The 17,605-nt window shown below is 28.6% G+C and overlaps 1 protein-coding gene across 10 annotated transcripts in view; it reads right to left on the reverse strand.

Annotated features, from left to right (window-relative positions):
• Positions 1–17,605, reverse strand: part of LOC117239706 (syntaxin-binding protein 5) — a 71,133-nt gene that overhangs the window by 47,462 nt on the left and 6,066 nt on the right. For 9 of the 10 annotated variants that reach the window (XM_033505495.1, XM_033505500.1, XM_033505496.1 and 6 more), the window contains exons 2-5: positions 9,355–9,452; positions 7,300–7,482; positions 6,817–6,951; positions 1,661–1,724 (exon numbers count right to left, since the gene is read on the reverse strand). In XM_033505495.1, the coding sequence (XP_033361386.1) occupies positions 1,661–1,724; positions 6,817–6,951; positions 7,300–7,482; positions 9,355–9,452 (480 nt within the window). Of the gene's footprint in view, positions 1–1,660; positions 1,725–6,816; positions 6,954–7,299; positions 7,483–9,354; positions 9,453–17,605 lie in introns of those variants that run through there. The other variant, XM_033505501.1, reaches the window with a different exon arrangement.

Here is a 17,605-nt window from a genome sequence, read left to right on the forward strand (position 1 = left end):
AAATAATTCCCTCCTCCATAATTGTAATTTAAATTGTTATTTAAATTGTCATTTAAAGTAAGTGTCCTAGAACCTATACGTTTATTTCACATATAGAATCATCACTCAAATCATCGAAATGAGTCAAGAGATAAGAATCAAGTCTGAAGCTTATCTTATTAGTCATCAATACTTAAATTTGTTTTATCATTTTTCCAGAACTTGTTACATTATATACTCTGCTTTATCGCTATTTCAAATGTGATGTCAAAAGTACTGATCTTTCCGACTGTCGTTCCTTTTGAAAAATTTCTTAGTATATAATGCACTTTAAAAAAAGTCATTATTTATAAAAGTTAGCTTGAACTTCTATAACCATTATAATTTTAGCGATCTTAACAAAGATAATAATAAAATATAATAATAAATCCCTCCCACGACGTTACATCTATATTAGAAAAAGAAATAAAGGTTTTAAAGTTTATATTTGAAATTCATATTTTTACGAAAATATATATGTAATATATTTCTGAATAGTATGGAGAAGTTTATTTTATATAGCAAAATCTTTAAATACAGTTCAATATGATCACAGAAACTATATTATACATATGTACAATCAGCAGTTATCCAGTTAAAATATCTCTAGATCGCTAGATTTGCAAATAGAACAACAGTCAAGTGAATGAACGGTAGTAATATGAAGTTTGAATTAGTACCAGGACAACGAATATTATATTTTGCATATAAAACTTCAAGAAGTTTTGACATGGTTTATCCTATCATACATATATACATATATTAATTCTGATATTAATGATGAACTTGTGTAAAATGTATAAAAAGATGAGTGATTATGATCACGAGCTAAATTTTTGTTAAGCTCTTGACATATTCTGTGACTAATGCAACACCACTATGCTTTATTGAAGCGATACAAAAGTAATGGGACTTGAAAGTTCGAAAAAAGGGTGTGATATATATGAGATACAATACGATACGATAAATACCATTTTTCAAAGATTGGATATTGTAAGAAAGCTTGCACATAGCAAATACATACATACATTCACAATGTAGATGTGTACAATGTATTGTACATATCATTATTTTAAATAAATATTAATGTCTCGACAATGAAAAAGAAAATTAATTCAATTGTATAAAAGAAAACTGAATGGAAAATTTCGATTAACCTGGAAATATATTAATCTTTATTCTGTTGCAAGTTAAGAATAGTTTTATATGAGTAAATTTCAAAGAAAATTGAATGTGGTATGTTCAGCAATGAATACTGAGTGTTACTGTTTTACTTTAGGTGTGTAGAATGAATATGAAGATAATAACAATCCCATTACTTTTACATCTATACGACACACGTATTAGTAACACATTAAATGATATGATTCTATCAGAAAGAAATTACTTCGTTAAATCATGTTGTACGACAATAATAGCATGCACGCATGCACACACACAACATGCAAGCACACACCTCTGAGTCTTGTTACAGATAACACCTTAAAGAATATTTATAAAAAATGTTGAAATGAATCTTGAGAATATCCTAACATCATGATTTCATTTCATAATTCGACATAATATTGAAGAATGTAAGGTATGATGTCATGGTAAGGATGGAGAATAATGCAAAATAAAACGTACTCAAAAACACGCGTACCTTGCTCAAATCTAAAGGATTATCACTCAAGTGTACTACAGCACCAGGATGGGTCTTTCTAGATCTGGAAAATATATATACATATATTATATACGTGTGTGTGTATGCGCGCGTAAGCGCGCGCGTGCATGTGTAGTTGTATATACGTGTTGTTATATTTATTTGTACAGTATTCGTATACGTAATCTATATACCTATATCTTTGTATTATATTCATATGCTTTAGCATATGTATATCAGTTTTTAAAAACGTTCGAATATCAATTTTATTATAATTCAACATTTTTCCTCAACTTTACTTAGATCCTTTTAAAATTACTAATATACTTCGATATTTGTACAAGTTAGTACGATATATCTATTGTGATCTACGAAAATAATAAGCTCGAAAAGATAAAGAATTTTAAATGAGAAATTAAAACAGATGCACCAAATACGATGGAAGCTGTGCTCGTGTGTAATGCGTAACATATACATAATAAATGTCATCTTATAAAATCCTAAAATAATAGTTTGGAAACTAAAGCAGACGAATTAAAATATCCTATAACTATAATAGTGTCGCATTTATCGAGAAAAATTTAAAAATAAAATCATAAGCGGAAAAAATTGATAAGACATAAAAACACTAACACGTCATAAATTATAGGTAATGAATAAATATAGGAAGTTTAAATTTAAGAATAACAGATCAGATTTTACTTTCAATATTATCATTACTATATTACACTATAAGTGTATTTCCTTATATTCTTAGACTGCAAATCTTGTCTATCTAGATATTTATATTATTCCTGTTATAAAAAAATTATTTTATTGCAAATATCAATGCGTCGTATATATAGCTTAGGAAGAAGCTTTTCTAAAATATTTTACTGTTCATTGCAACAATTTTCAATTAATCAATCTACAATTAAATGTCATATAATTGTATTCATTTGTTCAAAAACTTTATGTATCTTATAAATAATAAATTTCAAAATGAATAAATAATATTACATGTATTACATGTGTGTGGATTATATTTATATACCTTTTTTTTATATATGTGTATTTTATTTTCATTAACAATCAGAATATAATGTATTCTATAGGCAAGTATGGTGTCTTAGAGAGCTGCTATTCTTAAATCTCGGTTATTTTTAATAACATATTTTAAAAATTCATTCTTCTATTTAATGATTTAACAATAATATTCATTACTGACATTTTGTTTTCTTCCAACCTTAAGAACTTGCATCTCCTAATTTGCTATATATTTTAGTATTTTTTACGTTCAACCACTCTGAATTTACATACCGATGAATAGTAACAATTATCACTATGAGCAAAGCTATAAGCTATACGTTTATATCTATTAGAATTAAAATTATAAGCTATATAATATATTAGAGCAGCAATTCTTAATCTTTTGTTTAACAATCTTTCGTTGAATCACCCTCAAATAATTCTTTGTTATTGCAGGCCCCCAAGACATAGTTCAAAATTTTAATTTGTAATATATCTCAAATATGTATATTTAAAATACTCATTAATTGCTCATCATGAATAACTTACAAATTTGGCGAGAAGAGATTTAGTATAGATAAATAAATATGCATATTCCACAGATTAAGAACCGCTATATTAGAGCTATAATTAGAAGCTATGATAAAGCATTGTACATGTTTTTTTTCTTTAAAGAATATGATATTTACGATTAAAATAAATAAAGAAATACTCCATAAGAGTAATAAAGATGAATTAAATCGTAAACTAATTTCTTAAACTCCGCAAAGTTGGCTGATTTGATGAAATTCTCGTACAAAACATTTTACTTTTTAACTTTACTTCCTAGTGTAAAGATACCTTTGTAATAACTTAAAGCAGACAGTTCAAAGATCGATCGATTTTAACAATAATTCCATGATCTTTTAATTTGATCGTTTAATGTACTAACATCAATGATTATATCTACGTCCCACCACTTCCTTTTGTGTAAAATTTCTTTTGTCCTGTTTTACAATTTGATAATAAAGAAACAATTGATAATGTAAGACTCTGCTACTGGTAAGACTCTTCGTAAATATACTATACGACACACTGATACTTTAGTTGCACAAGATTTACAGTTAAATTCACATATGTATCGTATGCAATATGTTATATTTGATCTTGAAATCTGATTTTTACGAATGACATTATTTCCCATCCTTCTTGGATAATGAAGAGCCCTCTGAAAAATTTTACATAATCATTACTTATATTATATCGATCATTTTCTAAGTATATATTTCTAACAATTTGAATTTGTACACTCATGTTATTTTTCTATTTATATATGAACCCTCTCGTCTTTAAGTAAAATTTCAATGACCAAAAATTTTAAGATCGATCTTGTGTATATTATTATTCTTCATATTAATGTTCCCTTCATACATTCACACATTATACATATGCACACATTCTAGTATGACGTACTTATGATTGCAGATCAAATTCCTTAATTCTAATTTCACTCATCTTTTTCGAAATTGCTCCAATTGGCATAAAGCGGCAACAGTTAAATTAACGCGCGTTATAAAATTTATTAATGTTAAAATATAGTTACCTTTCAAGAAATTATATTAATACACTGCATATTATGCGCTTATATATGAACTTCAATAATCTAAGAAAATTGTGTTTTGTTTCAAGTTAAATAATTAAATTTTCATCAGTTATTTAAAGTGTCTACTCAATATTAAGTGTTTTTCTTAATTTTTCCGAAATTATTTATTTTTTATCGTATTATACCTACTTATATTCTTTCCAATATTCCAACAATAACGTAAGCTAAACGTAGATATTTATACGAAATGTAAAATAACACTTCTGTTTTACGTTGAAGTAATCAACACATTAACAAATTATTATATACGTATAATAATTTTTCCATTCAATCATTTATACAATATATGTAATTGTTACAATTCAAAACTGCATATGAATAATTTTATGTATTTAATTTACGAGATATATATTTAATATTCGTATCATAAGTTGTCCATTTAATATACAAGGTGGTCCATTTATTTATGTAAGGTCAGCTAAATATCTCTTTGAATTATGATAATGCAAAAAATATTTTTTACATAACGTAAATAGTATCAAAGGACTAATATTTGATAAGAATATTTTTTTCCAGGGACATTTTTTCAGAGTTTTTATGATCTTCGATGTTTTTATTTGCATATAACTATATATATGTTTTATTGCATCATGTAACTTATTGAAAAATACGTTAAAAAATGTAAATAATATAACCCTGAAATGATCTGGATCTCCAGAAATTTTACGTAGAACTGTAATTTCTGGATTACAAGCTTTAGCCAAGACGCGACAATCGAGAGGCTATACATGTAGATAAATATGTTTAGTATCGCAATACTGATGATCCCTGACGGTTTGAAGTACTGGTCATTTTTATTCCATCATTGTGTCAACGTACAATTCACAATAAATTACTCGATGATATGATATTCATTTGTGGTGGAAGTAATCAGTGTTTAAGGGAAGCAATTTGAGCAAATTCGAGCAAAAACAATTTCCTGATCGTAATTCTCCATCGCATTATACATATGCAGAGGTGGTCAACAATTTTCATAAAATTGGTATTCCTGTGAAAAAACATGTGAGAACCAAAACTATTAGAAACGACAGAAATGAAAGAATTATTGTAGATACAGTTAACGAAAATCCACATGTGAGTCTAAGAAGACAATTTCAGCGTGAAAGTGGTATTTCTAAAACCGGCATAATATGGACGCTTCAAGAAGAAAGATTTCACCCGTATCATCTATCTTTACACTTTACAGGTTCTTCATGAAACAAATTTCGTAAATAGTATGCATTTTTCTCAGTGAGGTTTGCAGCAATATGAAAATTACCAATCATTTTTTAAACGCGTAGATATTACTGTCTGACGAAGCATCTTTCGCCAACCATTATCAGTTGAATCTGACAAACATGCATTACTGGTAAATCAATGGATAAAGAAAAACTGTGGAGTGCAAATGTTTGGGCGGCATATTGAATAACCAAATAATTAGTCCTTATTTCATATATGATGTGCTATTAGATATCTGTCTAAGAATGTGATACTAGCATGATGATTGTCCGGCTTATTCTACTCTGCCATGCCAAACAAATTTTAAATTCAAAATGTCCAAATCGATGGATTGGTCGTAATGGAATTGTAGCATGATTATCGTGTTCGCCAGATCTTACACCTAGGTATGAGGGGCAGGGGGTTAAAACAAACAGTTTATAAAGATCAACCAACTACACAAGAGGATACGATGAACCGATTAGTTACAACTTGTACTGCTATTAATTCTGAAACAACCGGAAGGTCATAATAATTGGTTATTGCTCGTTTCAAAGGATGTATAATCGTACAAGAACACTATTTTGAATATTTACGAAGATGATAATATAAAGGAAAGTGTATGCTGTTTTGCACATTTTATAATCAGTCTTCTAGATATTCTTAACGCGATAAAAAATATTTGCCTCACATTCTCAAGTTGAGGCGTCTTGGCCAAAGTCTGCGATCTAAATGATATGTAAAACTTCAATTTTTGGAAATCGGTCATTTCAAGGTCACGTTATTATACATACCTGAACGTATTTTTTTTTACCAACCACATGATGCAATAAATCAAAATATATATATAGTTGTATACATAAAAAATATCAATGACCTTGGAAGCTCTGAGGAATAACCTTGGGAAAAAATATTCTTGCTGGATATCGGTCCTTCGATACCATTCACGTTATGTAAAAAATATTTTTTGCATCATTACAATTCGAAGAGATGTTTGGGTAACTTTACTTAAATAATTTAATAAATTTAATAAAATAATTTAATAAAAAGACAAATTCTATCATAACCGCTTTTAGTGGGAAATCAAACTGTTCACTTCTAAATCGGAAAATAATCCAACTATCGGAATAAGTAAGAAAATATGTATAGGACTAAAGAAAAATAAAGACAGTTTGAAATAAGACGTACATAATTGCAAGTATATGTCGCTGCCGCTGTTTATTCTACACATGTACGTATGATACTGTTCATAGTTAGGTTATTAATCATATTTAACTTAAACTACTTAGACAAACATTTGCGTACTTACACTTCGATAGCCTTGTTCCAATTAATTACATATCCAGAAAGAACAAACGTCTCGATATGAAGCACATGAATATTCCCCCGTTCCGTACCGACATATAACCATTTACTTTGTAGCGGTAAGTGGATGCATGTTATTCTGTTTGAAATAGAATGAATTATTCGTCATTATCTAGAAAAATCTTTCAAATATGAAAAAGATTTAAATATGTAACACGAAAGAATATATGAAATTTATTGTCTAATGATTAGTTGAAATAAGAATCTGTTTGTTTTTAAAAGTAACGAGTTGCCAGTCATTTAAAAATAATACTCAGTAATAATTACTTCTATCATTTATATTTTATTTTTTCTCGTGTATTTTATATAACAACTGAAAACGGAATAAAAGGCAAAACTAATATCGTTGGTGAACTACTAACGTATGCAATAAGAAATACATCTATACTATGAAATGAAAATCAAAAATATAAATGAAAAGACTGACCTTTCTCTTTGAAATTTGAGACTCTGCACAACCTGTGGTATTTTCTGTCGGAAATTCCATAGATGCAAAGTGTCATCTGCAGTAGCGGAAACCAATGCTCCCTCGTTGATTAAAAACTGTAATTGTACTACTGCTGTACATCCTTCGTGTCTTACATGTGCATCTACACCTGGTCGACCCAAACTATTTTATCATGTTTTAGTTAAGGAAAATCAAAAATATCCATTTTACAAGCCTTATTAGAGTCTATTTTGTCACAGTTTAATAAATTGTAAATGAACAATATTTTGTAATTTTTATCTTATAAATTATGATTAGTAGATACATTTAATAATAAAACTCAATAAAACTCAAGACTAATTAGCATAGCATACTTTTTAAAAACAGTTGGGATAATTAATATAAACATAAATCTGAAACACATCTGGCAAATTTCATCGTTTCACATTGAATATTTGGTAAATTATTAACATTTAATATAGTATATATAAAATAGTATGAAGAACAGATTATCTATGAAACAAATTCCTACAATAATAAATTAGAAGATTTTCTATAAAATTTAACTTAAGCCCCTCGAGTGAAACATACCAAATATTGGGAAAAGCTATATAAAGGCGATGACAATGTGTACAATGCACAAATACAAATAGTACAAATGTAGGAGATAAAGACTCGTGGGACTAGGGAAGAACACGTTTCCCCTTCAACCTACTAATCAGGGAAAATGAACTAACTCGTCACTCGGGTTTGCCAATCTCTTGAACATGATAATTTTCGTATTTTGAAATCCCCTGCCTTTCTGTGTGCCGCTCCATTTCTATAAAAAGTAAATTACATCATACTTACATTTGCAAGAACTAAGACCGATTAAATAATCATTGATTTGTCGTTATTAATTATAATTTCGTAATTGTACAAACTTCTGCTATAAGATAACTCAATTAATAAGTTAATTAACAGAAATAAACGAAATATATTGTAAATAAATGAAGTTATTCTCTGTATCTCTACATCATATCACTTCTAGCACACCATGCAATCATTGATTTTCTGCATTCTTCATACATGCACAATCGATTCTTTGTAGAAAGCGTTCAAAGATTTTATTGAGCAATAAAGCGCACCGTCAGATGAAAGTAGTTACTTTGTAGCAACTGCCTGTCTCGATAGCAACTAGGAAGCTTATCGAGCTGTGATGAGCATTCACTACATGGTAAATCTTTAGTCAGAATAGACCAATAAAAGCACCCACGTGAAAGAACACATGGTTGACGAACCATAAACCAACTGTACGGAGTAATTAATCCAATCAAATTGGATAACTTCACTCGATATGATTCTTTAACAATCTTATAGACATCTATCCAAATTACAACTTCAACGTATTATGTCTGATTATGTTACGGAAAGATCCTTCACTACTTATATTTGATAATCTTCCGTTGTATTAAGGCTTTTTTATATGTACTTTATAATACAATTTAAATAATGTTAAGAAACGCGCTATTTTTTTAAATATGTAAATATTTAACTTGCTGTTTACATTATAAAACACAATAAATGCCATTTATCTTGAAGAAAGTTTTAAATAATACATTTAGTACATTTACTAAACAAGAATACCATAATGCAATAAAAGTATATAGTTTTGTGAAAAGAAATTTTATAAGAACATAAAAGCGAGTTATTTTTATTCTAAAATTCAAAAGTTACTCTTTGCATTTTATAACAGATACCATTTGACCATGTATATTGTATATCATAAGATAGAAAATTTTAATTTAGCATTTGTCACTGATAGTATACGTTTCCTTTTTTAAACTCTTTCAAAGTTATTTTCAGAATAATTTATCGTAATCTTTGTAATTATCTATTATTAATATGGTCTGTTTTATAATTAATCTTCTATTTGGTCTTGTTAGGAATTTAATCATGTAGAAAGCTATACCTGATCGGGTCGTATACATTTTGTTATTACACTAGTAGATACTCCTCTCTTCTTTTCCTTTTACCTAGTTAAATTGATCATATTAAAACATTATGAAAGGATACATCCTAAGAGATCCAGATTTAGTGCCAATAGCAAGAAGTCTTTGAACTGGATCGAATGCCACTGCTGTCGGCTGATGTGGAAAGCCATGTCTGAATGTCTGAAACATAAAGGCATTTGTTTCAATTCATGTTTCCTGCTTTAGTCAACTGAAAGTCTATTCAACCCCACCAAGGGCTGCAGAACGATATAAGATAAAAGATAGCATTGTTTCTCTAGTCTCCAATGTATATATTTAACTTAGACTATACAAATATTCATACTATAATTTCAATACTGTTAATTCTGCATTTCATTTGTTTTTCATATCGACTATGTACTTTCAACGAATCTAACATTTAGTTTAAACCATTAGGACGTCTATATGATCAGTTACAAAAAAATTCGAACACTGTACAATTTTAAATTTCTCAGCTATACATTTTCAATAAATGTACAAGGATCAATAAAAATATATTACATTATGTTACATTACACTATATAGATAACAGTGAAAAACTTATGAGTTATTATTTATTGTCATTCAAATATTAAAAGAAATACTAAAAAAGAGCGAACTTTATGTCACAAAAATTTCAGATACAAGATATACTGCCAGTGTTTATATTCAAGGTTTGTAAACAATGCTTCGTTCAACTCTGAACACGTCGGATTGCAAGTGTGCACTAACTTTGTTACCAATTTGTTCAGAATGAGCCGCAATAACCGATATACAAGTTTTGAAATACGATAATTAGTAATATTTCGCTACAAAAAGTATGGTAAAGAATGATTTAAAAAGCATTTGGAAGAAGAATAGAAACAAATCAGTAATGATTATTTAAAAAATACCTTATTTCCAGTATACTAAAACGTTTGCATCATGTCAATGGTGTCACCATGACAAATATTCGTGAATAATCATTATTAGTTTTATGTGTTTAATTGTTCAGTTCTATGTATATAATTAACATTAGTATCCGAAACTTCTTGACATAAAATATTAAGATTCATTCTTCTTCACTGTTTCTTTTAATATTTAGACAACAATAAGTAATAATTCAAAAGCGCTTTTCTACTGTTATCTATATAGAATAGTGTAATATAATGTAGTACATTTTTGTTGTTCCTTGTATATTTATTAAGAATATAGAGCTTAAAAATTAAAATTGTACAATGTCTGAGTCTTTTGTAATCCTTTTGTAACCGTAGTATTTCAAATTAATATTTTATAATTATAGATATAAGTTATAATATTTCAATTTTGATATAGTGTTTCTTTATATATGTACGTACAATGTAAAATTGCCATGACAGACTTATACCTAGTATGTGTGTAGCTGTGTGAATACAAAAGAGTACTTGTACAGAGTTTTGGGAAGGTATACAAAAGGTTTTGCAAAAAGAGAGTCTGATATTTTGTATAAATTTATACATTTCTTGAAAGTAATAAAACATAGCTAATCATCATAGATCCACATACTTCTTTAGATATATACTCCTTCGGTGTTTCATATTCGTATTAAATAACATTTTATTTGTAAGTTTACCACAATATGCATCACTCACGATGTATAATATGCATCACAGACAAAACTCTTTGAGTATCCATAATCCACAGTAAAAAATTCAAAAGAATCAAATCTGGTAATCGAAATCGTCATTCTGTTGAACCTCTTCCTACCATCTATATATTATCAATTATCTGATTTAAATATTGTCAGATTGACATGTGTGTCGAATCTGAAATTTGATGTAATATCGAAAGGATTAATTTTAGAACCGATGTTGATTAGATATTTTTAATTCCCCTCGATGAGTACCTACGATAAGCTTTCAAAGTCTTCTTTTATAACATTCTGTACGAAGATTTAGACTGATAGGTACGAGATTATGTTGTGTTAGCGAATCACGATTTCCGGTCCAAGAAGTGAATAACGAAGGAAGTTGTTTTCCTAACTTTATCACTGATTCAGAGTACATACTAGTTATGCAATACCATGATACATGTATGATATGTACATATCTTTCTACATTCTGCCTCTCTTATATCGTATACCTTATATCTATCTCTATATCTATATCTCTAAATATATTTATTTACATATATTAATTTTTCATTTATTTATGTAGTATATTTACAACAAGAAATTCGATCGATTCACCAAGAAAAAAATTCGTTTTTCTTCTTTTTAAATACAAAGACAGCCTAGGAATATCCTTCAGAACATACTCATTAGAATCAAATCAACTTCCCACAGACAGTTTTAATTTCTTTACAAAATGTTGTTCGTTAGTATTGGAATTGCTTCTTTCAGATGTTTCTGTCCTGTATACATTCGCCAATAGATTATCGATTATTGCTTTTATAATCATATACACATATTTTCGTCATTATTGTACTGCATTATTCTCGCAATTATACTGAGGAATGTATACATAATAACATTAAAAACCTCATGGAAAAACACATTCTTAGGAAATATGTAATAAAAATCTGTGACTAAATAGTATTTCATTTTCCTAATACACTTTAGAACATAATTTCCTTTAATCCATTTTGAAAAAAGGTATCTTTGTAATGTTTCAAATTTACTCTGTAAAATGTCGAAAATACAAAAGAAATGAATACCGAGAATTAACGCTGAAGGTAGAAAATAAGAACTGTAGACAGTTTAATTGCCCGAAATTATCAACAGATATTGTCGTAGCTATGTAAATATAATTATCAATATCTGTAAATATAATTACAATTTTTAATATCTAATAATTGACGAGCAATGACGTATGCGGCTAATGGACAGAAGTGGCGATTAGATTGAAATTTGAAACTCTCTTAAACTTAAGAACCTATCGAACAGCGAATCGTAAGTACAGGGTGAACTAAAACTAAGAATAGGATTTAAAACATAAATAATTGTCTTATTTTATAACATGTTTGTACGATATTGCTAAATATTTAAAGCTTATAATAGTATGGAGTTTATGTATGAGAGTTAATAATATTTTTTATATACCCTCTGTTTACTGTCTAACAATGTCAGATTCTTTCGATAGCATGTTTCATAACAATGTTTAATGTTTGAGTATTATATAATGTTCTAATATTCCAGTTTCTGCAAGAATGTTTTCCTTGAGCTCTTCAAGTGTACATGGTCTATTCACATGTACCTATCCCTTTAGATAGTCCCACAGAAAGTAATGGAAAGCCGAAAGATCGGGCGAACGTGGCGGCCGATAATGGACTTATCACTTTGATACTTAAAGTCTACTATTTTTATGCGTTGCTTCTCAGTGTAACTCATCATGATAAATCTCCTAAATCTCAGTTGTAACATATACGAACCTGTAACATGAAATCAAAAGAAGAATGAAGTTATTCTTTTCTCAAATCCTACTCTGAACTTTGGCCTACCCTGTAGAATAAGTAAGTACAAACTGGTACCAATACAACGCAACCCTTGTCCGTCACGACGCGACGATGTTCCCCGTCAAATTAATGAAAAGCAATTGATTATTGAAATGATATGTGGTTATAAACGTGTAAAAATGATCGTGAGTTAATCGGATTAAAAATAATCACGAACTTAATATCATCGAATTGACATCAGACAGTCGAACCAAAGAATTCGTATTTGATAAAAACTATTTGAATATTGAATTACTAAGTTTGTAATTTCGATTTCTATTTATATTTTTTAGATAGGCGCAGCAAGAACAGATTTTGATATAGTAAATTCCCAGGGCAGAGAGTGAAGAGTAATGATTGGTTGGTCTAGTTCTAAAGGAACCCCCTACAAAAATAGCGAAGATAAAACGACTCAGTGTACAAGTGTGCATTCGCGATGAGCACTAAAAATGGGAACAAGTCTTTGAATTTCGGACAGCCTGGCTGTAATTAGGGTGCACGATGCTCTATTGTACAGAAAATTAAGATAAAGACTTCGCAGAATGTTTGGATGGCCGCAGGATAAGATGTTTCAAATTAAATGCTTGCCATCCGTGTTATCAGTAGCTTAATTTGTTGCTACGTCTGAATATTATCAAAAATTGTTTAGAAGATATAAGTTCATTATAAAAAAGATTTTGACTGTCCGAAAGAAGTATAGATTCTAATTATGAAAGTCTTTGAATAGAAAAATGTAATTGATGCTGATTTAATTACGGTCTAGTAAATTTTGTATAATATATGAAAATTTCAACTTAAATCTTATTTTATGTTTATTATCTAACAAATTGGATAAAGCGAAATAGACTAGTATATAAAAATCTTGAAATTTATTCACTTAAATCTATATCTTTTTAAGCATTCCGTGCTTTCAGTTCAAATTTGTTACATCAGATATACGTACATATAAAGCCGTAAAATAAAGTTGAATAATTCAATTATTTTTATTAAAATATTTTGTATAAATGGCATGAAACATTGCAAACATACCGATATAAATAATAGATATTTTCACCGCAGAAATCTGAAATTATCTACAATTGTATGTAGAAATGTATAACTTCGTATAATTTCAATTTTATTTTTAATACATTTTCAATGCTTTCCATACAATTGTTAAAATACCTACTATTGGCTTAATACAAAACTCAAACAATATATAAGAGTTTATGGATGTTACTTTGTAATTGATTCCTTTAAAAAATGAAATAAAAGAACTATCCGTTATACGGATAAGAAACAAATTTGGGACAAAGTAGAGTTAGGATTAATCTGACGCCCTAAAAGACAGATATACGTTAAAATCGATTCTGATGCAGCACTGCTGCCTTTCCACTGGTCATGAAAACTGCCCTCGTTCCATTTCAACGGAATGGAGAAGTAGGTTAAAATACAGCAATACGAAACTTATGAACACCCGCCATCCTTTATATCCGATTTTAACTTTCCGGAGGTGGTCTCTGGTCAATTTCCGACAGTTCGCGTGTTACAATCTTGCGAGCACATAGACATCGAACCTTAGCATCCAATGTACCCATATAAATTGGCATTCTATAGAATTATCAAGGCGTTATCAACCCAAAAGAAAAAAGATAAGTTTCGAAACTATGTTTCCTTGAAAATCGCATCTGCAAAATAATAGAAAGTTCAAAAGTTAAGAAGAAATAAAAATAAAATTTTATTGGTATAATATATCAATATATGTAATATTGAATTAATATTGAACTAGCTAACATATAAACGCAGCATTGCTTCGAAAAACAAACTTACTAGATACTATTACAGCAATAGTAACGTATTGTTAACGATCAGTTCAGTTACATATTTAATTATTAGATGATTAATTATTAAATTTAGTAAAATCCATAATACAAGATTTGAAATTGGTTATCATTTTATATGTATACAATATGGCACGATAATTCATATTTGATGTAGGTAACTTAAATTTAGATGTAATAGGATTTATTATTCTGAAAACTGTGCTCATTTTTTATGTATTTCTATCATATTTGAAGGGATGTAGGAAAATTGAGGACCATAGCAGGAATTGAACGCACAATATCTCACAGATATACTACAAATAATATAAACTATCCAGTCACCTGCCTTAAGGCCTAAATAATTTTTCCATAGTCCCTATTATGTTGAGACAAACTAAATCTCGCAACAATTATTTACATAATGTAATATCATATACTACTATTTTAAAGAAGAACAAGAAAGCAGATTATCGTATTAAGCTAATACAATAGTTTCATCTGTCGATTGTTTTTTGTTATTATCTTATATTATTTATATTATATTAACGATCTTACTAAGAACATTTTCTGTAATCAGAGGTCATTAATTGAACATTTGAGAGTTATAAAGCAGGTAGACATTCAATTCGTGCAGCAAATTGTGTGCCTTACATTTTATATACTCCTGGATCATAAAAGTACTTCTAATGAATGAACCATTGATTTAAAAATCTATATGTATTCTTGTGTAAGAAACTTGTTGATATTTTTATCGACAAAAGTATATATACTGCACTCATTAAAATTTCCGGCAGATACATAACAATGAAGTGTGATAATTCTATATAAAAATAACAGAACTTCAAACACGAAACGTGTTACACATAATATGTTACACATCATACTTTTATTAATCTGCTTTTAAATGTAATATTACTTTTTAAGCACTTTGATATGCTAAGCAAAGTGAGTCACGTAATTGAGAAGTTAAAAAAAGCAATATACTACTAAGAAAATATATCTTATAAGTGTCTTTATTTACTGATAGAATAATACTGATTAAATTATAAGACATAAATTATAAATTTTCTTTGGTTAAATTATAAGACATTTAAATTACATATTTAAATAGCAAGCTGTAAGTATTTCATAAACTGTTCAATTTTCGATATTTTGATACTTTTGTAAGGCATTCGTACAGAAATGCATAGAAATTAATTAAAAATTCTGGTTTCTAAGGTCTTATGTTACTTTGAAACACACCATAATTTTGCATTTCACCATCGCATAAAGTTGCATTTTTGTAATAATTTATACATTACTGTGAAGACTTGTATGAGATAATTTCTCAGTAAGGGACACAGTACAATATGCATTTCTTAACGACACGATATTCTTATATCAACATGAATTACAATAGTCATGATATACATATAAATTAAGATAAATTTTATTCATAAATGGCCATGAATTATTTTTCCAATTTTTCTGTTCCACCTTCCTCTTCCTAGAATAGCACCAATGAATAAAAACCTAATCTGCATAGAATTTCCATGGTTTATTAGAAATCGAGATAGCTTTCCCGATTGTGTTGCATGTATATACTCAACTCAATTTAAATGGTTCAAATTTTGCTGTAGTATTCTACGGAACGATGAAAAACAGGTAGAAATTAATTCTATAAAGCCTGCCAATCATGGTATGTACCTGTCCAAGGTCAAATATTTTCTGCGTAAATACGTTATGCAGTAACGTAGCTGTAATTCGTATTCCATAGGGACTGTATTTCAAAGTCTATTTGGAACATGCTTCTGTGTTTCATGTCACATATTTTGTCATAAGGTATGTATTTTAAGATATAGCAAAGAAATACTTCTCTATTTTATAAGAAATGTATTTTATAATATGTAATACATACATACCTATAAGTATTACTTGTGAATTGCACCGAAATACTTCAATTTGTCATGGACGTTTCATGGACAAAGAATACGTTTGACGATGGTTGGTGTTTTTCTGCAGAGGAATGTATCGAGTCATTCATTACCAATCAAATTTAACAAAATATGGCTTCCAAGAGATGTCGCTACTCCAAATATTTCGCTTTTTGTTAAACGGCATCCGCAGCCATTTCAGGGATATTCTAAAACTCTTATAATCTTATAATGCTCATTAATTCTACTAATTATAAGTGACTATAATTAGTCCTATCGCGTTCTGCGGTCGCAATATCTCTGAAATTAATTTTTGGTTTTTCTTTGTTTTCAAACTAAAAAAAAAATGTGCAATCGTAAAAAGTAAAATTTATTCTGTATAATTATATAAGTAAAAAAAACAGTTTACTTTTATGTTAAGTATCGTACGTTTGATAAATTACGATTGTGTGGTTTAGGAATCCTAAGTTGGTTGGTCGAAAAATTGAAGAGAATTTCAGAAAAGCTTCACCAGAAAATCTTAGAAAAATACAATAATGGACTAAATTCATACGATATTATTAACTGCAGATCCCGTTATAGCACAGTATAGAAAAAAAATTATAATAAAGAAAGCAAGTAACGACATAAATATTGCAGCCCTTAATAAAATCAGAAGGTCTGAATTAGACCGAAAGATGAATTTCTTCATACTTTTGACAATGAATCGATTATAAGTTATTTATTCATATTCAATATTATATATGAAATACGAAATAATATATCAATATATGAAATTTCTTTTAATAAACTATTATATGCACATTTCCTTCAGACTTGTTATCTATGGCACGACTCGTGTAACGATTACGCTTATATTTTATGTTTAATTATAAATCACTTAAAATATTTTGTTTAATTAACAAGAGCAAATTAATCTTTTTATAGAAGTATTATTATTATCCAAACTTGATTGCAAAGATATTAACCGATGAATGCAATAAAATTTCTCATCTAAAAGCTTCTCTAACTAGATTAATCCATATAAGATGATTCTATCATATCGTACAATGCAGAGAAACAAGCTGTATCACGTAATTGGCATTTCTTGACGGCTATTGCTTACTCATCTATTTAGATGTCACAGTGCCCGCAAGACTGCCCGCGAATA

Source organism: Bombus vosnesenskii, unplaced genomic scaffold (genome assembly GCF_011952255.1).
Source record: "Bombus vosnesenskii isolate JDL3184/JDL3185 unplaced genomic scaffold, Bvos_JDL3184-5_v1.1 scf7180000014105, whole genome shotgun sequence".
Classification (NCBI taxonomy): domain Eukaryota; kingdom Metazoa; phylum Arthropoda; class Insecta; order Hymenoptera; family Apidae; genus Bombus; species Bombus vosnesenskii.